General features: G+C 47.4%; 1 protein-coding gene across 5 annotated transcripts in view; it reads left to right on the top strand.

Annotated features, from left to right (window-relative positions):
• LOC129856187 (epidermal growth factor receptor kinase substrate 8-like protein 2) overlaps positions 1–24,000 on the top strand; it is a 166,843-nt gene that overhangs the window by 23,851 nt on the left and 118,992 nt on the right. Inside the window, exons 2-3 of one of the 5 annotated variants that reach the window (XM_055924298.1) lie at positions 9,648–9,714; positions 10,697–10,743. In XM_055924298.1, the coding sequence (XP_055780273.1) occupies positions 9,680–9,714; positions 10,697–10,743 (82 nt within the window). In that variant the 5' untranslated portion in view covers positions 9,648–9,679. Of the gene's footprint in view, positions 1–9,647; positions 9,715–10,309; positions 10,744–17,896; positions 18,236–24,000 lie in introns of those variants that run through there. The other 4 variants (XM_055924302.1, XM_055924301.1, XM_055924297.1 and 1 more) reach the window with 4 other exon arrangements.

Raw genomic sequence — 24,000 nt, 5'->3', positions numbered from 1 at the left:
GACTCATAGTGAACTTCTGTAAATGAGGGCCACTAGTCCACGACTCTTGTACCAGGGCTTCATGGTAGAATCGGTGTTGGCCACGATATTTGATGAAGTCCTCTTCCTTTAATGTTTATATGTAACTACCCAGCGAGTAGAACTGGTTGTTATGACATTGGAAGCCAGGTTTTATATACTAGCAGAAACTCAGGTGAAAGTGACTGTAGCTCAGCCTTCAACACCATGGAAGCTCATCGTTAAGCTCGGGGCCCTGGGTCTGAACCCTTGCCCTGTGCAACTGGGTCCTGGACTCCCTGACGGGTCACCCGCAGGTGGTGAAGGTAGGACATGACTCCTCCGCTACGCTGATCCTCCTCCGGTACTCCATGTTCACCCATGACTGCGTGGCCACGCATATCTCCAAATCAATCATCAAGTTTACAGACATCACAACAGTGGTAGGCCTGATTACCGACAATGATGAGACAGCTTACCGGGAGGAGGTGAGGGTCCTGCGAGAGTGGTGCCAGGAAACTAACCTCCCTCTCAACGTCAACAAAACAAAGGAGCTGATCGTGGACTTCGGGAGACAGCAGAGGGAGCACGCTCCCATCCACATCCTCCCTCCCTCTCTCTCATCCCCTCCCTCTCTCGCATCTCTCCCTCCCTCCCTGCCCCTCTCTCATCCCCCCTCCCTCCCTCCCTCCCTCCTACCCTGAAACCTGGTCTCGTGCCAGCACCTGGCTATCCGGAACAATGGGAGAGAGAGAGAGAGAGTGAGAGAAGATGACGGGAGAGATAAGAGAGGAAAGAGGAAGTGTTGAATTAAACACTACCTAGTCACTCTCCTATAGTCTCCCAGGCCTCATACCCTCATTCACCTTTTGGTCATGGGCTTCGTCCCAAATGGCACCCTATTCCCTATATAGTGCAAAGGACTCTGGGTCAAAAGGAGGACACTATACAGGGAACAGGGTTCCATTTGGTATGCATCCTTTGTTTGTGTAATCTGCTATGGTGTTATGTAGATGTATAGATAAGCTGTATCTAGATAAGCTCCAGCGCCTCTCATGCTCCTTGTTGCTCCTCCGACACAGTTTTAATGGCTATTAATATCCTCACAGTCTGTGTCTTGTTGTAGATGGAAGCAGACACTGGGAGAGATACATACATGTCTGTGTCTTGTTGTAGATAGAAGCAGGCACTAGGAGAGATTGTCAGCCTGTTGTTACCTCAGCCTGTTGTTACCCCAGCCCACTGTTACCCCAGCCCGTTGTTACCCCAGCCCGTTGTTACCCCAGCCCACTGTTACCTCAGCCTGTTGTTACCTCAGCCTGTTGTTACCCCAGCCCGTTGTTACCCCAGCCCGTTGTTACCCCAGCCCGTTGTTACCCCAGCCCGTTGTTACCCCAGCCCGTTGTTACCCCAGCCCGTTGTTACCCCAGCCCACTGTTACCCCAGCCAGTTGTTACCCCAGCCCGTTGTTACAACCAGCCCACTGTTACCCCAGCCCATTGTTACCCCAGCCCGTTGTTACCCCAGCCCATTGTTACCCCACCCCAGCCCGTTGTTACCCTAGCCCGTTGTTACCCCACCCCAGCCCGTTGTTACCCCAGCCCGTTGTTACCCCACCCCAGCCCGTTGTTACCCCACCCCAGCCCGTTGTTACCCCAGCCCGTTGTTATGTTACCCCAGCCCGTTGTTATGTTACCCTAGCCCGTTGTTACGTTACCTCAGCCCGTTGTTACGTTATTTCAGCCCGTTGTTACGTTACCTTAGCCCGTTGTTATGTTACCCTAGCCCGTTGTTACGTTACCTCAGCCCGTTGTTACGTTACCTCAGCCCGTTGTTATGTTACCCTAGCCCGTTGTTACGTTACCTCAGCTCGTTGTTACGGTACCTCAGCCCGTTGTTATGTTACCTCAGCCCGTTGTTATGTTACCTCAGCCCGTTGTTACCCCAGCCCGTTGTTACGGTACCTCAGCCCGTTGTTATGTTACCTCAGCCCGTTGTTATGTTACCTCAGCCCGTTGTTATGTTACCTCAGCCCGTTGTTACGTTACCTCAGCCCGTTGTTATGGTACCTCAGCCCGTTGTTATGTTACCTCACCCCTTTGCTATGTTACCTCATTCCGTTGTTATGTTACCTCAGCCCGTTGTTACGTTACCTCATTCCGTTGTTATGGTACCTCAGCCCGTTGTTATGTTACCTCAGCCCGTTGTTATGTTACCCCAGCCCGTTGTTATGTTACCTCAGCCCGTTGTTACGTTACCTCAGCCCGTTGTTACCTCAGCCCGTTGTTATGTTACCTCAGCCCGTTGTTATGTTACCTCAGCCCGTTCTTATGTTACCTCAGCCCGTTGTTATGTTACCTCAGCCCGTTGTTACGTTACCTCAGCCCGTTGTTATGTTACCTCAGCCCGTTGTTATGTTACCTCAGCCCGTTGTTACGTTACCTCATTCCGTTGTTATGGTACCTCAGCCCGTTGTTACGGTACCTCAGCCCGTTGTTACGTTACCTCAGCCCGTTGTTACGTTACCTCAGCCCATTGTTACCTCAGCCCGTTGTTATGTTACCTCAGCCCGTTGTTACCCCAGCCCGTTGTTATGTTACCTCAGCCCGTTGTTACGGTACCTCAGCCCGTTGTTACGGTACCTCAGCCCGTTGTTACGGTACCTCAGCCCGTTGTTACGGTACCTCAGCCCGTTGTTATGTTACCCCAGCCCGTTGTTATGTTACCTCAGCCCGTTGTTATGTTACCTCAGCCCGTTGTTATGTTACCTCAGCCCGTTGTTATGTTACCTCAGCCCGTTGTTATGTTACCCCAGCCCGTTGTTATGTTACCTCAGCCCGTTGTTATGTTACCCCAGCCCGTTGTTATGTTACCCCAGCCCGTTGTTATGTTACCTCTGCCCGTTGTTACGGTACCTCAGCCCGTTGTTACGGTACCTCAGCCCGTTGCTATGTTACCTCAGCCCGTTGTTATGTTACCTCAGCCCGTTGTTATGTTACCTCAGCCCGTTGTTACGGTACCTCAGCCCGTTGCTATGTTACCTCAGCCCGTTGTTATGTTACCTCAGCCCGTTGTTATGTTACCTCAGCCCGTTGTTATGTTACCTCAGCCCGTTGTTATGTTACCTCAGCCCGTTGTTATGTTACCTCAGCCCGTTGTTATGTTACCTCAGCCCGTTGTTATGTTACCTCAGCCCGTTGTTACCTCAGCCCGTTGTTACCTCAGCCCGTTGTTACCCCAGCCCGTTGTTATGTTACCCCAGCCCGTTGTTATGTTACCTCAGCCCGTTGTTATGTTACCCCAGCCCGTTGTTATGTTACCCCAGCCCGTTGTTATGTTACCCCAGCCCGTTGTTATGTTACCTCAGCCCGTTGTTATGTTACCCCAGCCCGTTGTTATGTTACCTCAGCCCGTTGTTACGGTACCTCAGCCCGTTGTTATGTTACCTCAGCCCATTGTTATGTTACCTCAGCCCGTTGTTATGTTACCTCAGCCCGTTGTTATGTTACCTCAGCCCGTTGTTATGTTACCTCAGCCCGTTGTTATGTTACCTCAGCCCGTTGTTATGTTACCTCAGCCCGTTGTTATGTCACCTCAGCCCGTTGTTATGTTACCTCAGCCCGTTGTTACGTTACCTCAGCCCGTTGTTACGGTACCTCAGCCCGTTGTTATGTTACCTCAGCCCGTTGTTATGTTACCTCAGCCCGTTGTTATGGTACCTCAGCCCGTTGTTATGGTACCTCAGCCCGTTGTTATGGTACCTCAGCCCGTTGTTATGGTACCTCAGCCCGTTGTTATGGTACCTCAGCCCGTTGTTATGTTACCTCAGCCCGTTGTTATGTTACCTCAGCCCGTTGTTATGTTACCTCAGCCCGTTGTTATGTTACCTCAGCCCGTTGTTATGTTACCTCAGCCCGTTGTTATGTTACCTCAGCCCGTTGTTATGTTACCTCAGCCCGTTGTTATGTTACCTCAGCCCGTTGTTACGTCACCTCAGCCCGTTGTTACGTCACCTCAGCCCGTTGTTACGTTACCTCAGCCCGTTGTTACGTTACCTCAGCCCGTTGTTAAGTTACCTCAGCCCGTTGTTATGTTACCTCAGCCCGTTGTTACGTTACCCCAGCCCGTTGTTACGTTACCTCAGCCCGTTGTTTTGTTACCTCAGCCCGTTGTTATGTTACCTCAGCCCGTTGTTATGTTACCTCAGCCCGTTGTTATGTTACCTCAGCCCGTTGTTATGGTACCTCAGCCCGTTGTTATGGTACCTCAGGCCGTTGTTATGGTACCTCAGCCCGTTGTTATGGTACCTCAGCCCGTTGTTATGTTACCTCAGCCCGTTGTTATGTTACCTCAGCCCGTTGCTATGTTACCTCAGCCCGTTGTTATGTTACCTCAGCCCGTTGTTATGTTACCTCAGCCCGTTGTTATGTTACCTCAGCCCGTTGTTATGTTACCTCAGCCCGTTGTTATGTTACCTCAGCCCGTTGTTATGTTACCTCAGCCCGTTGTTATGTTACCTCAGCCCGTTGTTATGTTACCTCAGCCCGTTGTTATGTTACCTCAGCCCGTTGTTATGTTACCTCAGCCCGTTGTTATGTTACCTCAGCCCGTTGTTATGGTACCTCAGGCCGTTGTTATGGTACCTCAGCCCGTTGTTATGTTACCTCAGCCCGTTGTTATGTTACCTCAGCCCGTTGTTATGTTACCTCAGCCCGTTGTTATGTCACCTCAGCCCGTTGTTACGTCACCTCAGCCCGTTGTTACGTCACCTCAGCCCGTTGTTACGTTACCTCAGCCCGTTGTTACGTTACCTCAGCCCGTTGTTATGTTACCTCAGCCCGTTGTTACGTTACCCCAGCCCGTTGTTACGTTACCTCAGCCCGTTGTTTTGTTACCTCAGCCCGTTGTTATGTTACCTCAGCCCGTTGTTATGTTACCTCAGCCCGTTGTTATGTTACCTCAGCCCGTTGTTATGGTACCTCAGGCCGTTGTTATGGTACCTCAGCCCGTTGTTATGGTACCTCAGCCCGTTGTTATGGTACCTCAGCCCGTTGTTATGTTACCTCAGCCCGTTGTTATGTTACCTCAGCCCGTTGCTATGTTACCTCAGCCCGTTGCTATGTTACCTCAGCCCGTTGTTATGTTACCTCAGCCCGTTGTTATGTTACCTCAGCCCGTTGTTATGTTACCTCAGCCCGTTGTTATGTTACCTCAGCCCGTTGTTATGTTACCTCAGCCCGTTGTTATGTTACCTCAGCCCGTTGTTATGTTACCTCAGCCCGTTGCTATGTTACCTCAGCCCGTTGCTATGTTACCTCAGCCCGTTGTTATGTTACCTCAGCCCGTTGTTATGTTACCTCAGCCCGTTGTTATGTTACCTCAGCCCGTTGCTATGTTACCTCAGCCCGTTGTTATGTTACCTCAGCCCGTTGCAGTACTATTCCCTATATACAGTACTTTTTGACCAGGGCCCGAAGGGGTTGGGCCCAATCAGAGCCCTTCTGCTTGGTAATACCTGTCTTTACCATATGGACACCCAGCTGACAGGTAGACCAGTACCTTTACCAGTCAGTCAAGCACTTAATAGTAGCAGCTAGTAACCAACGAGTGACATCAGACCTACCCTGGGCTCTCAGTTGTAATCAATATAGTACAAGCTAATATAACGAGATGCTTAGAGGAGAAGGCTACTCAGGTGAACAGCGATTTAAAGAAGGAAGAGAAGAGTGAAAATAATCCTCTTTTTTCACCAAAATACAAAATGAGGATTTCAAAAGTTACTGGATGAAACTCAAATCTGCTGTGTGAAGCAGACACCTGTAACGTAGACGCAAGGAGTCAGGAAGAAGGTGCAGTTAGTGAGTTTAATGAAGAAGAAAACAAACAAACAAGGACCGTTACAAAATGAGAGAAGCGTCTGGACATGGAAACACAAACAATTACTACCTGATGACTGACAGAACAGAACGCTAAGATAAATGGTAAGTAATGATGGTAGTAATGATGGATGCCAAGACCGGTGGTTAGTCGACCAGTGACGTCGAGCAGGAGTAGACGTAACGTAACAACACTTTACTTCTAGTAACTAGAAAGTAAATGCATTAAAGGTCCAATGCAGATGTTTTTTTTAAAATCTCAATATCAAATAATTTCCGGGTAACAATTAAGTACCTTACTGTAATTTGTTGTCAATTAAAATGGATCAAAAATTGAAAAAAATTGCTTCTTAGCATTTCTCAAGCAAGAATGTTGCTAGTGACTGTCTGGGAGTGGTCTGAATGGGGAGGGGGAAACAGAAAACGAGCTGTTATTAGCAGAGAGGTTTGGAACTCTCTTTCCTATTGGTCTATTAACGAATTTACCGCCTGGTGATGTCACCAAGCAGGTCAAAACTCCATCCTATCAAAACAGGCAGAAATGTCAGGTGGTCTTTTCAAACAGCTCTGACACTAAAAGGGCATTAATTTTCACAATTTCACAGTTTTATTCCAACCTCACAGTGTGGAAATATATATAAAACACAGTAGAATCACGTTTTTGACTGAACTGAGCCTTTAATATTATCTTTGTCTCAGGTGTGTTTGTGTTTCTAACTCCTATGGTGATTTTGCAGCATACACAGATCAGGGATCAGACTAATATCCAGATGAGTTTTAGACAGTAATCATTTACTAATGACACCATTATGATTACATAATCGTTACTGACTGTCTTGAGAAGGTGCCATACAGTCTGACGAGAGGAAAGGGATAGTTTTTAAAAATGTATTTTCTCTGTGTTGTTTACACGGTTCCTATCATAAAGAGATAAAGAGCAATGACTCTACTGTCGTTTAGTTGTATCCCTTGTTTTCTTAAGACACAGTAAATTAGCTATTAATTAACTGGCACCAACAGTTCTCTGAGCCACCCACCAACAGCTCTCTGACTCACCCACCAACAGCTCTCTGACCCACCCACCAACAGCTCTCTGACCCACCCACCAACAGCTCTCTGACCCACCCACCAACAGCTCTCTGACCCACCCACCAACAGCTCTCTGACCCACCCACCAACAGCTCTCTGACCCACCCACCAACAGCTCTCTGACCCACCCACCAACAGCTCTCTGACCCACCCACCAACAGCTCTCTGACCCACCAACAGCTCTCTGACCCACCAACAGCTCTCTGACCCACCAACAGCTCTCTGAGCCACCAACCAACAGCTCTCTGAGCCAAACCAACAGCTCTCTGACCCACCCACCAACAGCTCTCTGACCCACCCACCAACAGCTCTCTGACCCACCAACAGCTCTCTGACCCACCAACAGCTCTCTGAGACACCACCAACAGCTCTCTGACCCACCCACCAACAGCTCTCTGATCCACCCACCAACAGCTCTCTGACCCACCAACAGCTATCTGACCCACCAACCAACAGCTCTCTGAGCCACCAACCAACAGCTCTCTGACCCACCCACCAACAGCTCTCTGAGCCACCAACAGCTCTCTGAGCCACCAACAGCTCTCTGAGCCACGAACAGCTCTCTGACCCACCAACAGCTCTCTGACCCACCAACAGCTCTCTGAGCCACCCACCAACAGCTCTCTGAGCCACCCACCAACAGCTCTCTGAGCCACCCACCAACAGCTCTCTGACCCACCCACCAACAGCTCTCTGAGCCACCAACAGCTCTCTGACCCACCCACCAACAGCTCTCTGACCCACCCACCAACAGCTCTCTGACCCACCCACCAACAGCTCTCTGACCCACCCACCAACAGCTCTCTGAGCCACCAACAGCTCTCTGAGCCACCCACCAACAGCTCTCTGAGCCACCCACCAACAGCTCTCTGACCCGCCCACCAGCAGCTCTCTGAGCCACCCACCAACAGCTCTCTGAGCCACCCACCAACAGCTCTCTGAGCCACCAACAGCTCTCTGAGCCACCAACCAACAGCTCTCTGAGCCACCAACAGCTCTCTGACCCACCAACAGTTCTCTGAGCCACTCTCTGAGCCACCAACAGTTCTCTGAGCCACCAACAGCTCTCTGAGCCATTCCCTACAACAACTACAATCTTTACGTTGTGAAACGGTCGCTCTGGTTCTAGCTCTTAGCCAACTTTGCAGTAGTTGTGTGTGTTATTTACTACGTCATTTGCGGAGAATGTTTCCTGTTTTATTACCTACAGCCGAAAATAACTTTGGGATATTAGATTGGCGGTCATATGATCTGAAATTAGATTTCCCTGACCTGGATCCTTTGTTTGAACTTCCCAAGGCAGCTCTATTCGTCCCAGCGTCTGCACCAAAACACCGACACATATTCCCTCCCCACAAGCTGGCAACGGCTCTCAAAGAACTACACTGGAAACCACATTTACTGTAGCGAGGGACTTTAGCATTTTAGTCATTAACCAGACGCCCTTATCCAGAGCAACTTACAGTAGTGACTGGATATCATTTTTTGTGTTTTCCCCCCGTACTGGTCCCCCATGGGAATTGAACCCACAACCCCTGGAGTTGCAAGCACAATGTTTTATTAACTGAACCACACGGAAATGTGAGGAAAATGCTACCGAAATTCTATCAACAAGTCTCCTGTGCTACACTCGCATTGAGGACTGAGGATCATTGCTACTGTTCCTTTCAGTGTGACTACAAGGACCTCCCTTCGAAAAATCAGATCACGCCTCCATTCTACTCCTCCCCACCTATAAGGCATAAACTTAAGACTACATGGAGGAGGTGAGGGCCCTGGCGGAGTGGTGCCAGGAAAATAACCTCTCCCTCAACATCAACAAAACGAAGGAGTCGATCGTGGACTTACAGCAGAGAGAGCACACCCCCATCAACAGGGGCTCAATTGGAGAGGGTCAAAGTCTTCAAGTTTCTCAGCGTGCACATCACTGACAACCTAAAACATTCCCTACTGCACTGTTGGAGCCAGGAACACAAGCATTTAGTTAGGTATTACTGCACTGTTGGAGCTAGGAACACAAGCATTTAGTTAGGTATTACTGCACTGTTGGAGCTAGGAACACAAGCATTTAGTTAGGTATTACTGCACTGCTGGAGCTAGGAACACAATCATTTAGTTAGGTATTACTGCACTGTTGGAGCTAGGAACACAAGCATTTAGTTAGGTATTACTGCACTGTTGGAGCTAGGAACACAAGCATTTAGTTAGGTATTACTGCACTGTTGGAGCTAGGAACACAAGCATTTAGTTAGGTATTACTGCACTGTTGGAGCTAGAAACACAAGCATTTAGTTAGATATTACTGCACTGTTGGAGCTAGAAACACAAGCATTTAGTTAGATACTACTGCACTGTTGGATCTAGAAACACAAGCATTTAGTTAGATGCTACTGCACTGTTGGAGCTGGGAACACAAGCATTTAGTTAGATCCTACTGCACTGTTGGAGCTAGAAACACAAGCATTTAGCTGCACCTGCGATAACATTTGCAAATCTCTGTACGCGACTAATAAACTTTGATTTGATTCTGAATGTTTAAGTGAGAAGACGTTGAGGTTGTGTAACCAATGTTGGTTATTTTAGTCTTTGTCTATGGATAAATATCATGTATAGAATTTCTCTTGTGGGAAACGTCCAATGCTTGGTTTAGTAAACAAACATCATGTCATTTCTCTCTCCTCTCAGCATCTCTTCTTCTCTGGCGGATGTCTTAGATCATGAGTATCCAGGGACCTCCGAAGAGGCAGGCCAAGTGAGTGACACGCACGCACGCACGCACGCACGCACGCACGCACACACACACACACACACACACACACACTTCCATTTTCCATCTTCTAATAGATGCCCTTTCCCAGACTCCTAGTTGAACACGGTGAGATAGAATCACTAACCTAGTATATGTCAGACTGGGTGCGGGTCAGGGACTCCTGGAGGACAGAGAAACCTCTGTTTCTGTCTCTGTTGCGTGTTTGCTTTCCCTGGGTTCCTGGCTCCAGCTTTCCTCTCTCTCTCTCTCTCTCTCTCTCTCTCTCTCTCTCTCTCTCTCTCTCTCTCTCTCTCCATAAGCCCCACGCCCCCCCTCCCTCTCTCTCCATGTACCCCCCCCCCTCTCTTGCTGTCTCTCGATTTCTCTCTCTCTCTCTCCATGTGCCCCCCCCCCCTCTCTTGCTGTCTTTCTCTCTTGCTGTCTCTCGATTTCTCTCTCTCTCTCCATGTGCCCCCCCCCTCTCTTGCTGTCTTTCTCTCTTGCTGTCTCTCGATTTCTCTCTCTCTCTCTCTCCATGTGCCCCCCCTCTCTCTCTACCCGTGACCCACGCCTCCTCTCTCTCGCACTCTCTCTCTTTCACATTTCTCCCCGAGGCCCACGCCTCCACTCTCTCTCTCTCTCCTTTCTCCCAATGCCCCATGCCTTCTCTCTCTATCTTGCTCTCCTTCTCTCTCCCCGTTCTCCATGCCGCTTCTCTGTCTCTCTCTCTCTCTGGGCCATATGCTCAGAATCTCAGGACTAATCTCTTCCAGTCCTGTCCAGTCTGCAAGCTGGGAAACTCTTACTCACTGTATCACACTGCCCTGTGTGAGTGTGTAGTGCGACTGATTAGTGATAGATAGTGTTTGTAGTAACATTGTGACATTTGGATGAGTTTGAGAAAAAAAATAGGAGAAGCGATGAAAGGCAGACAACGTAACCCTGGTAACCCTTCCTCTTCCTCCTGCTCTTCCTCTCTCTGCAGTGGGGTGGCCAGATCTGACAGCAAGATTAGCGCCAAGGCTCTATATGGTAAGATATGGACGTGTGTGTGTGTGTGTGTGTGTGTGTGTGTGTGTGTGTGTGTGTGTGTGTGTGTGTGTGTGTGTGTGTGTGTGTGTGTGTGTGTGTGTGTGTGTGTGTGTGTGTGTGTGTGTGTGTGTGTGTGTGTGTGTGTGTGTGTGTGTGTGTGTGTGTGTGTGTGACACACGGATACAGGGGAACGGGTTTACTACTGACTGTATGCTAATATATGACCGACCGGCTCAAATTGGTCTTATGTAGCAACATTTGAAATTGTGTTTTTTACATTGGCTATAAGTAGAGACTCAGAGCTAGAAAATGGTATATCATACACTAGAGTTGAGGAACAATGTGAAAGTAATTCTGCTTTGAAAGTTGATCAACTTGTAACCTCACTTTTGAGAAAATGCTCCTTGAATGTTTTGTTACACCTACTGGAGAGCCCTTCTTTGTCTCCACCCCATTCAGCATCGTTCACACCCTCTTAAGCTTTAGCCCCAACCATCTCTTTAAGGGTTGATCTGAATGTACTAACAACAGCAGTCAAGCACCCAAGCTAACTTGCTAGCTACTTCCAGACATCTAAGTGAGCGAGAAAAGCTCACTGAACATGACTTGCTTTAGCAGAGCTGGTTAAGCTGTTATGTTATCCAGAGAGTTGGTGACTGTAACTGCCAGACTGTCCGTTCCAAATTCAGAATGTTTCGCGTTCAGAGCGCACACCGGATGCTCTGGCCGATGAGTTTACTGACACAGGTCATATTCAACGGGTGTTAAGCGTTCGCAAATTCATCAGTTATTCTGCGCTCTCTGGCACACTCAGATGAGAGTGCTCTGAAATCGGAGCAGATGACCAGACTGAATTTACCAACGCACCCGAAGTGTGTCTGTTTTGTGTTCTGCGTTTTTGTGACACGGACGCAGGTTATCGTGTTTACTAGTGTGTGAGTGTGTGAGTAGGAGAGTGTGTGTGTGTGTTTAATGTGTGTGTGAGAACTGGAATGTTATATAATGTAAGTGTTTTCATATACTCGCTCCTCAACACGTTATCTACCTGTAGCCTCTTGGTAGTACTCTGTTATCAGTTATACACACATTACATACGTGGTCATACGGTACCATCATTACCTGGTAAGGGATTGGTTTCAAATACATCCCAGATATATCCCCTTTTAAGAATTGGTTTCATATACATCCCAGATATGCCTTTTAAGGATTGTGAAGTATTTATTGGACTAATGTCCTATTTTAATTTGAAAGATTTAAGTCAGATTTTAATGATTTAAGTCAACTTTAAAGATTTATCCAGCATAGTAATTGATTCAAATCATAGCAATGGTCCATTCGACTGACAGGAAGTCCTGCTTGTCAGGGGGAGTGAGCAGAGTAGAGCAGACCTGGGTCAAATACTACTTAATAAAAATAAAAGCTTTGTTATTGCTTTGTATTCCTTAATGTAGCCTGGAGTGTCATGTGTGTCCCTAGATCTGTACCAGCCAGTGGTGTAAAGTACTTCAGTAAAAATACTTGAAAGTACTACTTAAGTCTTTTTTTATTTGTACTTTACTTTTTCACCACTGGTACCAGGCACGTTTAATAAGCACAGATAGAGTACTTTAAATGATTTCAAATAATATTTAAACCCAAGTCTGGTGAGCAGAGTGGTGTGATGTTATGACCCAGTCCTATGTTATGACCCAGTCCTATGTTATGACCCAGTCCTATGTTATGACCCAGTCCTATGTTATGACCCAGTCCTATGTTATGACCCAGTCCTATGTTATGACCCAGTCCTATGTTATGACCCTGTTCTATGTTATGACCCTGTTCTATGTTATGACCCAGTCCTATGTTATGCCCCAGTCCTATGTTATGCCCCAGTCCTATGTTATGACCCAGTCCTATGTTATGACCCAGTCCTATGTTATGACCCAGTCCTATGTTATGACCCTGTTCATGCTGCTCTCTGCTAGTGCTTAGCATTCTGATAGACATGGTCGATCAGCGTTGGTCCTGGGAACCCCAGAATGCATTCTGATAGACATGGTCGATCAGCGTTGGTCCTGGGAACCCCAGAATGCATTCTGATAGACATGGTCGATCAGCGTTGGTCCTGGGAACCCCAGAATGCATTCTGATAGACATGGTCGATCAGCGTTGGTCCTGGGAACCCCAGAATGCATTCTGATAGACATGGTCGATCAGCGTTGGTCCTGGGAACCCCAAAATGCATTCTGCTAGACATGGTAGATCAGCGTTGGTCCTGGGAACCCCAAAATGCATTCTGCTAGACATGGTCGATCAGCGTTGGTCCTGGGAACCCCAAAATGCATTCTGATAGACATGGTAGATCAGCGTTGGCCCTGGGAACCCCAGAATGCATTCTGATAGACATGGTCGATCAGCGTTGGTCCTGGGAACCCCAGAATGCATTCTGATAGACATGGTCGATCAGCGTTGGTCCTGGGAATCCCAGAATGCATTCTGATAGACATGGTAGATCAGCGTTGGTCATGGGTACCCCAGAATGCATTCTGATAGACATGGTAGATCAGCGTTGGCCCTGGGAACCCCAGAATGCATTCTGATAGACATGGTAGATCAGCGTTGGCCCTGGGAACCCCAGAATGCATTCTGATAGACATGGTCGATCAGCGTTGGTCCTGGGAACCCCAGAATGCATTCTGATAGACATGGTCGATCAGCGTTGGCCCTGGGAACCCCAGAATGCATTCTGATAGACATGGTAGATCAGCGTTGGCCCTGGGAACCCCAGAATGCATTCTGATAGACATGGTCGATCAGCGTTGGTCCTGGGAACCCCAGAATGCATTCTGATAGACATGGTCGATCAGCGTTGGTCCTGGGAACCCCAGAATGCATTCTGATAGACATGGTAGATCAGCGTTGGTCCTGGGAACCCCAGAATGCATTCTGATAGACATGGTCGATCAGCGTTGGTCCTGGGAACCCCAGAATGCATTCTGATAGACATGGTAGATCAGCGTTGGTCCTGGGAACCCCAGAATGCATTCTGATAGACATGGTCGATCAGCGTTTGTCCTGGGAACCCCAGAATGCATTCTGATAGACATGGTAGATCAGCGTTGGTCCTGGGAACCCCAGAATGCATTCTGATAGACATGGTAGATCAGCGTTGGTCCTGGGAACCCCAGAATGCATTCTGATAGACATGGTAGATCAGTGTAATCTGTCTAATCTAATGTGGGACATGGGGTGGTGTCTCTGTGGAGTGGTGTCTCTGTGGAGTGGTGTCTCTGTGGGGTGGTGTCTCTGTGGGGTGGTGTCTCTGTGGGGTGGTGTCTCTGTGGGGTGGTGTCTCTGTGGGGTGGTGTCTCTGTGGGGTGGTGTCTCTGTGGGGTGGTGTCTCTGTGGGGTGGTGTCTCTGTGGGGTGGTGTCTCTGTGGGGTGGTGTCTCTGTGGGTCTGGAGGTTTGTCTGAGGCATAATCAGCTAGATGAGTTGTGACTGTGTCTGTCTGTCTGGTCTGGTCTGGTCTGGTCTGGTCCGGTCCGGTCCGGTCCGTCCTTGTATGTGAATGTGTACATCCATGCTTGTGTATAATAGTGTATATGTTTTATGACTGTTTCCTCGTTGATACCTAACGGAGGCAGGCAGGGTCTACACAGCCATGCATTCTCCATAGACAAACATTGCCAGTATAATGGCCTTACTGAAGAGCTCAGTGACTTTCAACATGGCACCGTCATAGGATGCCACCTTTCCAACAAGTCAGATTTCTGCCATGCTAGAGCTTTACCCGGTCAACTGTAAGTGCTGTTATTGTGAAGTGGAAACATGTAGGAGCAACAACGGCTCAGCCACGGAGTGGCAGGCCACACAATCTCACAGAACGGGACCGATCACGCTTCACCATCTGGCAATCTGACGGACGAATCTGGTTTATGCGGGTGCCAGAAACTCTACCTGACCAAGCTTGGCACACCTGTATTTGGGGAGTTTCTCCCATTCTTCTCTGCAGATCCTCTCAAGCTCTGTCAGGTTGGATGGGGAGCGTTGCTGCACAGCTATTTTCAGGTCTCTCCAGAGATGTTTGATCGGGTTCAAGTCCGGACTCTGGCTGGGTCACTCAAGGACATTCGGGACAGACTTGTCCCGAAGCAACTCCTGCGTTGTCTTGGCTGTGTACTTAGGGTCTTTGTCCTGTTGGAAGGTGACCCCTTCACCCCAGTCTGAGGTCCTAAGCGCTGTGGAGAAAACTTTCATCAAGGATCTCTCTGTACTTTGCTCCGTTCATCTTTCCCTTGATCCTGACTGGTCTCCTAGTCCCTGCCGCTGAAAAAGATCCCTACAGCATGATGCTGCCATCACCATGCTTCCCCGTAGGGATGGTGCCAGGTTTCCTGTAGACGTGACGCTTGGCATTCAGGCCAAAGAGTTCAATCTTGCTTTCATTAGACCAGAGAATCTTGTTTCTCATGGTCTGAGTCCTTTAGGTGCCTTTTGGCAAACTCCAAGCGGGCTGTCATGTGCATTTTACTGAGGAGTGGCTTCCGTCTGGTCACTCTACCATAAAGGCCTGATTGGTAGAGTGCTGCAGAGATGGTTGTCCTTCTGGAAGGTTCTCCAATCTCCACAGAGGAACTCAGGAGCTCTGTCAGAGTGACCATCGGGTTCTTGGTCACCTCCCTGACCAAGGCTCTTCTCCCCTGATTGTTCAGTTTGGCCGAGCGGCCAGCTCTAGGAAGAGTCTTGGTGGTTCCAAACAATTTTTTTGGTACCCTTCCCCGGATCTGTGCCTCGACACAATCCTGTCTTGGAGCTCTACAGACAATTCCTCCGACCACATGGCTTGGTTTTTACTCTGACATGTACTGTCAACTGTGGGTCAACTTATGTTGCCTAACATAGTGTGTTGTCAGCAATTCAATATTTTTCACCAAAAATAAGTATTTTTCATATAAAAATAGAGGTACCCTCCTCTTAGTCCCACCATACTTTTTAGTGACTTATCAACCACCTGGTTGAGCAAATTTGTTACAAAATTCTCGCTTTTTTTATAGCCTTTATGCATTTTAACTATTTATTTTCGTATTCGTACTCTTCAAGGTCTCTACTAACAGGAATGGTGCTATATTAACCCCTCACCAACAGAACTCATGCCTTTTATCCCATATCTTTGGTGTCAGATTTTTTTGAGTGTTTTAATGTCCATCTGAGTGGACAAAGTTACAGTGTCACAACACTGAACTGTAGCAACTCAAAATGGGGCGGCAGGGTAGCCTAGTGGTTAGAGCGTTGGACTAGTAACCGGAAGGTTGCAAGTTCAAATCCCCGAGCTGACAAGGTACAAATCTGTCGTTCTGCCCCTGAACAGGCAGTTAACCCACTGTTCCTAGGCCGTCATTGAAAATAAGAATTTGTTCTTAACTGACTTGCCTAGTTAAATAAAGGTAAAAAAAAAAAATACAAATTATGTAAATTGATGGAGGGCTGGGGGTTGTTGACCAATCAGGTTCAAGTGAAGATGTTTTTTTTTTTAAATATATATATATATATATACAATTCTAAATGCATTGTCAAAACGTGCTCCACTACCTGGTTGATAGGGTTTTAAAAGGTGTGGGTTACTATGGACTGTAAGCATTTGTGTGGTGTGTGTGTGTGTGTGTGTGTGTGTGTGTGTGTGTGTGTGTGTGTGTGTGTGTGTGTGTGTGTGTGTGTGCCTAAATATACACATACTGTTACCTTAGCAGGCAGGGTTCATGCGCTGGTCTGGTCTGGGTGTGCCTGTTATTAGACTGTGGTTGGAACAGGGTGTGGAGTCACATTCATGTCTGGCAGCCATGTTGAATAAAGAGCCATTGACGAGGAAAGAGAGAGAGAGAGAGGGACAGGGTGTGTGTGTGTATGTTTTGTGTATGTGTTTTTTCTCCCTTGTGTGCACGCGTGTTATACGCCCTTGTTTGTGTGTATGCGTCTGTTTTACGCCCCTGTTTGTGTGTGTGTGTGCGTCTGTTTGTGGCCTTTGCGTATGTGTACGTCTGTTTGTGGCCTTTGTGTGTGTGTGTGCGTCTGTTTGTGGCCTTTGTGTGTGTGTTGGTCTATCCTTGTCCGTCTGTCTCGACCCCACCCATCCCCTTCCCATCCTGCTTTAGTTTTGAGCTCACCGGTCCCCCCCCTGGCATCCCCTTCCCATCCTGCTTTAGTTTTGAGCTCACCGGTCCCCCCCCTGGCATCCCCTTCCCATCCTGCTTTAGTTTTGAGCTCACCGGTTCCCCCCCTGGCATCCCCTTCCCATCCTGCTTTAGTTTTGAGCTCACCGGTCCCCTGGCATCCCCTTCCCATCCTGCCGGTCCCCTCCGACATCACCTTCCAACCAAACCTGGGTTCAGATACTATTTGAAATCTTTTCAAAAAAGTTTGATCTTATGCTTTAGCCTGCCTGGAGTATCAGGTGGGTGGGGTTTGCACTTTTGTAACTATTCCATTAGTTCCATTGCACCTGGCAAGCTGGCAGTGATGGTGTTCTACGGGACTGTTGATGAAGGACAGAGGAAGGCTTTTCAGTGGAACCTGTGATGGTATAGAGTGAGGCTATTTTCTAACGGCTCCTTGGCTCGTTGGAGGGTGAGTGAGATCGCGTAGCAGATGGTAACTGTTAGAGACACCTTCTCTCTGCAGGGTGGCCAGCAGGGTGGCCAGCAGGGTGGCCAGCAGGGTGGCCAGAAGGGTGGCCAGGGACAATACTGTATGCATGTGTGATATTCAGAGAGACTGGGTTTGTAAAATCTGTAAGCTAGAGACAAAGCTGTTTAATGAACCTATAAGGTGGAGGCAAATCTGTTTAATGAACCTATAAGGTAGAGGCAAATCTGTTTAATGAACCTATAAGGTAGAGGCAAAGCTGTTTAATGAACCTATAAGGTAGAGGCAAAGCTGTTTAATGAACCTATAAGGTAGAGGCAAAGCTGTTTAATGAACCTATAAGGTAGAGGCAAAGCTGTTTAATGAACCTATAAGGTAGAGGCAAAGCTGTTTAATGAACCTATAAGGTGGAGGCAAAGCTGTTTAATGAACCTATAAGGTGGAGGCAAAGCTGTATATTGAATGTATAGGATATGCTACTTCATTGGGTATGCTTGTTGAATCTACAGTATAGCGTGTTATTGATAAAGATGTTAGTCCAATACATAGGATGTTTTGTCTTCGCCGTTGGGTAGAGACGAAGAGGAAGCCCTCGCCATCATCCATCTCCTGTCATTGTCACTTTCCTCTCACATGCAAAAAACCCCTCCCAATCATTGTTGTGATGTAGAGCGGTAGACAAGCTCTATGCAAAACCATCCATCAGGGAGGGAGGAAGAAGTGAGGGATAGAGGGATGTATAAGGGGTAGAGAGAGAGAGAGGGCACAGCTGCACTTGGACCTACCTGCCTGGGGATTCGGACGACTCACAGACTACCTGAAGTATCTCCACGTTGACGTTGTTTTAACAGAGTAGAGCATGTCATCACCAGGTAACATGGTTAACTGTAATGTAGACTTAAGCTACCTGGGCTACGGTGTGTCTGTAGGCAGAAATCTGCTGCTAACTTTTCTCTTCCTGCTCTTGTCTTACTCTCTCCTCTCTCTCCTCTCCTCTCTCTTCTCTTTCTTTCTCTCCTCTCTCTTTCTTTCTCCTCTCGCCTCTTTCCTCTCTCCTGTCTCCTCTCTCTTTCTCTCTCCTCTTCTCTCCTCTCTCTCTCTCCTCTCGCCTCTCTCCTGTCTCCTTTCTCTCCTCTCGCTTCTTTCCTCTCTCCTGTCTCCTCTCTCCCTTTCTCTCTCCTCTCTCTTTCTCTTTCTTCTCTCCTCTTCTCTCCTCTCACCTCTTTCCCTCTCCTGTCTCCTCTCTCTCCTGTCTCCTCTCTCTTTCTCTCTTCTCTCCTCTCGCCTCTTTCCCTCTCATGTCTCCTCTCTCTTTCTCTCTCTTTCTCTCTTCTCTCCTCTCGCCTCTTTCCCTCTCCTGTCTCCTCTCTCTTTCTCTCCCTCCTCTCTCTTTCTCTTTCTTCTCTCCTCTTCTCTCCTCTCACCTCTTTCCCTCTCCTGCCTCCTCTCTCCCTTTCTCTCTCCTCTCTCTTTCTCTTTCTTCTCTCCTGTCTCCTCTCTCCCTTTCTCTCTCCTCTCTCTTTCTCTTTCTTCTCTCCTCTTCTCTCCTCTCACCTCTTTCCCTCTCCTGTCTCCTCTCTCTCCTGTCTCCTCTCTCTTTCTCTCTTCTCTCCTCTCGCCTCTTTCCCTCTCATGTCTCCTCTCTTTCTCTCTCTTTCTCTCTTCTCTCCTCTCGCCTCTTTCCCTCTCCTTTCTCCTCTCTCTTTCTCTCCCTCCTCTCTCTTTCTCTTTCTTCTCTCCTCTTCTCTCCTCTCACCTCTTTCCCTCTCCTGTCTCCTCTCTCCCTTTCTCTCTCCTCTCTCTTTCTCTTTCTTCTCTCCTCTTCTCTCCTCTCACCTCTTTCCCTCTCCTGTCTCCTCTCTCTCCTGTCTCCTCTCTCTTTCTCTCTTCTCTCCTCTCGCCTCTTTCCCTCTCATGTCTCCTCTCTCTTTCTCTCTCTTTCTCTCTTCTCTCCTCTCGCCTCTTTCCCTCTCCTGTCTCCTCTCTCTTTCTCTCCCTCCTCTCTCTTCTCTCATCTTCTCTCCTCTCTCTGAATGTATTTTCATATTTGTAGCTGTCTGTTGTTTCAGTTGTTCACATTCCTTTCTATAGGTTGTTTACTAGGAGCAGCCTGTTTCTATAGGTTGTTTACTAGGAGCAGTCTGTTTCTATAGGTTGTTTACTGTTTCTATAGGTTGTTTACTAGGAGCAGCCTGTTTCTATGGGTTGTTTACTAGGAGCAGCCTGTTTCTATGGGTTGTTTACTAGGAGCAGCCTGTTTCTATGGGTTGTTTACTAGGAGCAGCCTGTTTCTATGGGTTGTTTACTAGGAGCAGCCTGTTTCTATGGGTTGTTTACTAGGAGCAGCCTGTTTCTATGGGTTGTTTACTAGGAGCAGCCTGTTTCTATGGGTTGTTTACTAGGAGCAGCCTGTTTCTATGGGTTGTTTACTAGGAGCAGGTTGTTTACTAGGAGCAGCCTGTTTCTATGGGTTGTTTACTAGGAGCAGCCTGTTTCTATGGGTTGTTTACTAGGAGCAGCCTGTTTCTATAGGTTGTTTACTAGGAGCAGCCTGTTTCTATGGGTTGTTTACTAGGAGCAGCCTGTTTCTATGGGTTGTTTACTAGGAGCAGCCTGTTTCTATGGGTTGTTTACTAGGAGCAGCCTGTTTCTATGGGTTGTTTACTAGGAGCAGCCTGTTTCTATGGGTTGTTTACTAGGAGAAGCCTGTTTCTATGGGTTGGTTACTAGGAGCAGCCTGTTTCTATGGGTTGTTTACTAGGAGCAGCCTGTTTCTATGGGTTGTTTACTAGGAGCAGCCTGTTTCTATGGGTTGTTTACTAGGAGCAGCCTGTTTCTATGGGTTGTTTACTAGGAGCAGCCTGTTTCTATGGGTTGTTTACTAGGAGCAGCCTGTTTCTATAGGTTGTTTACTAGGAGCAGCCTGTTTCTATGGGTTGTTTACTAGGAGCAGCCTGTTTCTATGGGTTGTTTACTAGGAGGAGCCTGTTTCTATAGGTTGTTTACTAGGAGCAGCCTGTTTCTCTAGGTTGTTTACTAGGAGCAGCCTGTTTCTATGGGTTGTTTACTAGGAGCAGCCTGTTTCTATGGGTTGTTTACTAGGAGCAGCCTGTTTCTATAGGTTGTTTACTAGGAGCAGCCTGTTTCTATGGGTTGTTTACTAGGAGCAGCCTGTTTCTATGGGTTGTTTACTAGGAGCAGCCTGTTTCTATGGGTTGTTTACTAGGAGCAGCCTGTTTCTATGGGTTGTTTACTAGGAGCAGCCTGTTTCTATGGGATGTTTACTAGGAGCAGCCTGTTTCTATGGGTTGTTTACTAGGAGCAGCCTGTTTCTATGGGTTGTTTACTAGGAGCAGCCTGTTTCTATGGGTTGTTTACTAGGAGCAGCCTGTTTCTATAGGTTGTTTACTAGGAGCAGCCTGTTTCTATGGGTTGTTTACTAGGAGCAGCCTGTTTCTATAGGTTGTTTACTAGGAGCAGCCTGTTTCTCTAGGTTGTTTACTAGGAGCAGCCTGTTTCTATGGGTTGTTTACTGTTTCTATGGGTTGTTTACTAGGAGCAGCCTCTTTCTATAGGTTGTTTACTAGGAGCAGCCTGTTTCTATAGGTTGTTTACTAGGAGCAGCCTGTTTCTATGGGTTGTTTACTAGGAGCAGCCTGTTTCTATGGGTTGTTTACTAGGAGCAGCCTGTTTCTATAGGTTGTTTACTAGGAGCAGCCTGTTTCTATAGGTTGTTTACTAGGAGCAGCCTGTTTCTATAGGTTGTTTACTAGGAGCAGCCTGTTTCTATGGGTTGTTTACTAGGAGCAGCCTGTTTCTATAGGTTGTTTACTAGGAGCAGCCTGTTTCTATGGGTTGTTTACTAGGAGCAGCCTGTTTCTATGGGTTGTTTACTAGGAGCAGCCTGTTTCTATGGGTTGTTTACTAGGAGCAGCCTGTTTCTATGGGTTGTTTACTAGGAGCAGCCTGTTTCTATGGGTTGTTTACTAGGAGCAGCCTGTTTCTATAGGTTGTTTACTAGGAGCAGCCTGTTTCTATGGGTTGTTTACTAGGAGCAGCCTGTTTCTATGGGTTGTTTACTAGGAGCAGCCTGTTTCTATGGGTTGTTTACTAGGAGCAGCCTGTTTCTATGGGTTGTTTACTAGGAGCAGCCTGTTTCTATGGGTTGTTTACAAGGAGCAGCCTGTTTCTATGGGTTGTTTACTAGGAGCAGCCTGTTTCTATAGGTTGTTTACCAGGAGCAGCCTGTTTCTATAGGTTGTTTACCAGGAGCAGCCTGTTTCTATGGGTTGTTTTACTAGGAGCAGCCTGTTTCTATGGGTTGTTTACTAGGAGCAGCCTGTTTCTATGGGTTGTTTACTAGGAGCAGCCTGTTTCTATGGGCTGTTTACTAGGAGCAGCCTGTTTCTATGGGTTGTTTACTAGTAGCAGCCTGTTTCTATGGGTTGTTTACTAGGAGCAGCCTGTTTCTATGGGTTGTTTACTAGGAGCAGCCTGTTTCTATAGGGTGTTTACTAGGAGCAGCCTGTTTCTATGGGTTGTTTACTAGGAGCAGCCTGTTTCTATAGGTTGTTTACTAGGAGCAGCCTGTTTCTATAGGTTGTTTACTAGGAGCAGCCTGTTTCTATGGGTTGTTTACTAGGAGCAGCCTGTTTCTATGGGTTGTTTACTAAGAGCAGCCTGTTTCTATAGGTTGTTTATTAGGAGCAGCCTGTTTCTATAGGTTGTTTACTAGGAGCAGCCTGTTTCTATAGGTTGTTTACTAGGAGCAGCCTGTTTCTATAGGTTGTTTACTAGGAGCAGCCTGTTTCTATAGGTTGTTTACTAGGAGCAGCCTGTTTCTATGGGTTGTTTACTAGGAGCAGCCTGTTTCTATGGGTTGTTTACTAGGAGCAGCTTGTTTCTATGGGTTGTTTACTAGGAGCAGCCTGTTTCTGTAGGTTGTTTACTAGGAGCAGCCTGTTTCTGTAGGTTGTTTACTAGGAGCAGCCTGTTTCTATGGGTTGTTTACTAGGAGCAGCCTGTTTCTATGGGTTGTTTACTAGGAGCAGCCTGTTTCTATGGGTTGTTTACTAGGAGCAGCCTGTTTCTATGGGTTGTTTACTAGGAGCAGCCTGTTTCTATGGGTTGTTTACTAGGAGCAGCCTGTTTCTATGGGTTGTTTACTAGGAGCAGCCTGTTTCTATGGGTTGTTTACTAGGAGCAGCCTGTTTGTATGGGTTGTTTACTAGGAGCAGCCTGTTTCTATGGGTTGTTTATTAGGAGCAGCCTGTTTCTATGGGTTGTTTACTAGGAGCAGCCTGTTTCTATAGGTTGTTTACTAGGAGCAGCCTGTTTCTATAGGTTGTTTACTAGGAGCAGCCTGTTTCTATAGGTTGTTTACTAGGAGCAGCCTGTTTCTATAGGTTGTTTACTAGGAGCAGCCTGTTTCTATAGGTTGTTTACTAGGAGCAGCCTGTTTCTATAGGTTGTTTACTAGGAGCAGCCTGTTTCTATAGGTTGTTTACTAGGAGCAGCCTGTTTCTATAGGTTGTTTAATAGGAGCGGCCTGTTTCTATGGGTTGTTTACAAGAAGCGGCCTGTTTCTATGGGTTGTTTACTAGGAGCGGCCTGTTTCTATGGGTTGTTTACTAGGAGCGGCCTGTTTCTATAGGTTGTTTACTAGGAGCGGCCTGTTTCTATGGGTTGTTTACAAGGAGCGGCCTGTTTCTATGGGTTGTTTACTAGGAGCAGCCTGTTTCTATAGGTTGTTTACTAGGAGCAGCCTGTTTCGATGGGTTGTTTACAAGGAGCAGCCTGTTTCTATGGGTTGTTTACTAGGAGCAGCCTGTTTCTATAGGTTGTTTACTAGGAGCAGCCTGTTTCTCTAGGTTGTTTACTAGGAGCAGCCTGTTTCTATGGGTTGTTTACTAGGAGCAGCCTGTTTCTATGGGTTGTTTACTAGGAGCAGCCTGTTTCTATAGGTTGTTTACTAGGAGCAGCCTGTTTCGATGGGTTGTTTACAAGGAGCAGCCTGTTTCTATGGGTTGTTTACTAGGAGCAGCCTGTTTCTATAGGTTGTTTACTAGGAGCAGCCTGTTTCTCTGGGTTGTTTACTAGGAGCAGCCTGTTTCTATGGGTTGTTTACTAGGAGCAGCCTGTTTCTATAGGTTGTTTACTAGGAGCAGCCTGTTTCTATAGGTTGTTTACTAGGAGCAGCCTGTTTCTATAGGTTGTTTACTAGGAGCAGCCTGTTTCTATAGGTTGTTTACTAGGAGCAGCCTGTTTCTATAGGTTGTTTACTAGGAGCAGCCTGTTTCTATAGGTTGTTTACTAGGAGCAGCCTGTTTCTATAGGTTGTTTACTAGGAGCAGCCTGTTTCTATGGGTTGTTTACTAGGAGCAGCCTGTATCTATGGGTTGTTTACTAGGAGCAGCCTGTTTCTATAGGTTGTTTACTAGGAGCAGCCTGTTTCTATAGGTTGTTTACTAGGAGCAGCCTGTTTCTATGGGTTTTTTACTAGGAGCAGCCTGTTTCTATGGGTTGTTTACTAGGAGCAGCCTGTTTCTATAGGTTGTTTACTAGGAGCAGCCTGTTTCTATGGGTTGTTTACTAGGAGCAGCCTGTTTCTATGGGTTGTTTACTAGGAGCAGCCTGT

This window comes from Salvelinus fontinalis, chromosome 5, assembly GCF_029448725.1.
Source record: "Salvelinus fontinalis isolate EN_2023a chromosome 5, ASM2944872v1, whole genome shotgun sequence".
NCBI lineage: Eukaryota > Metazoa > Chordata > Actinopteri > Salmoniformes > Salmonidae > Salvelinus > Salvelinus fontinalis.
This window is presented reverse-complemented; position numbering and strand designations above follow the sequence as displayed.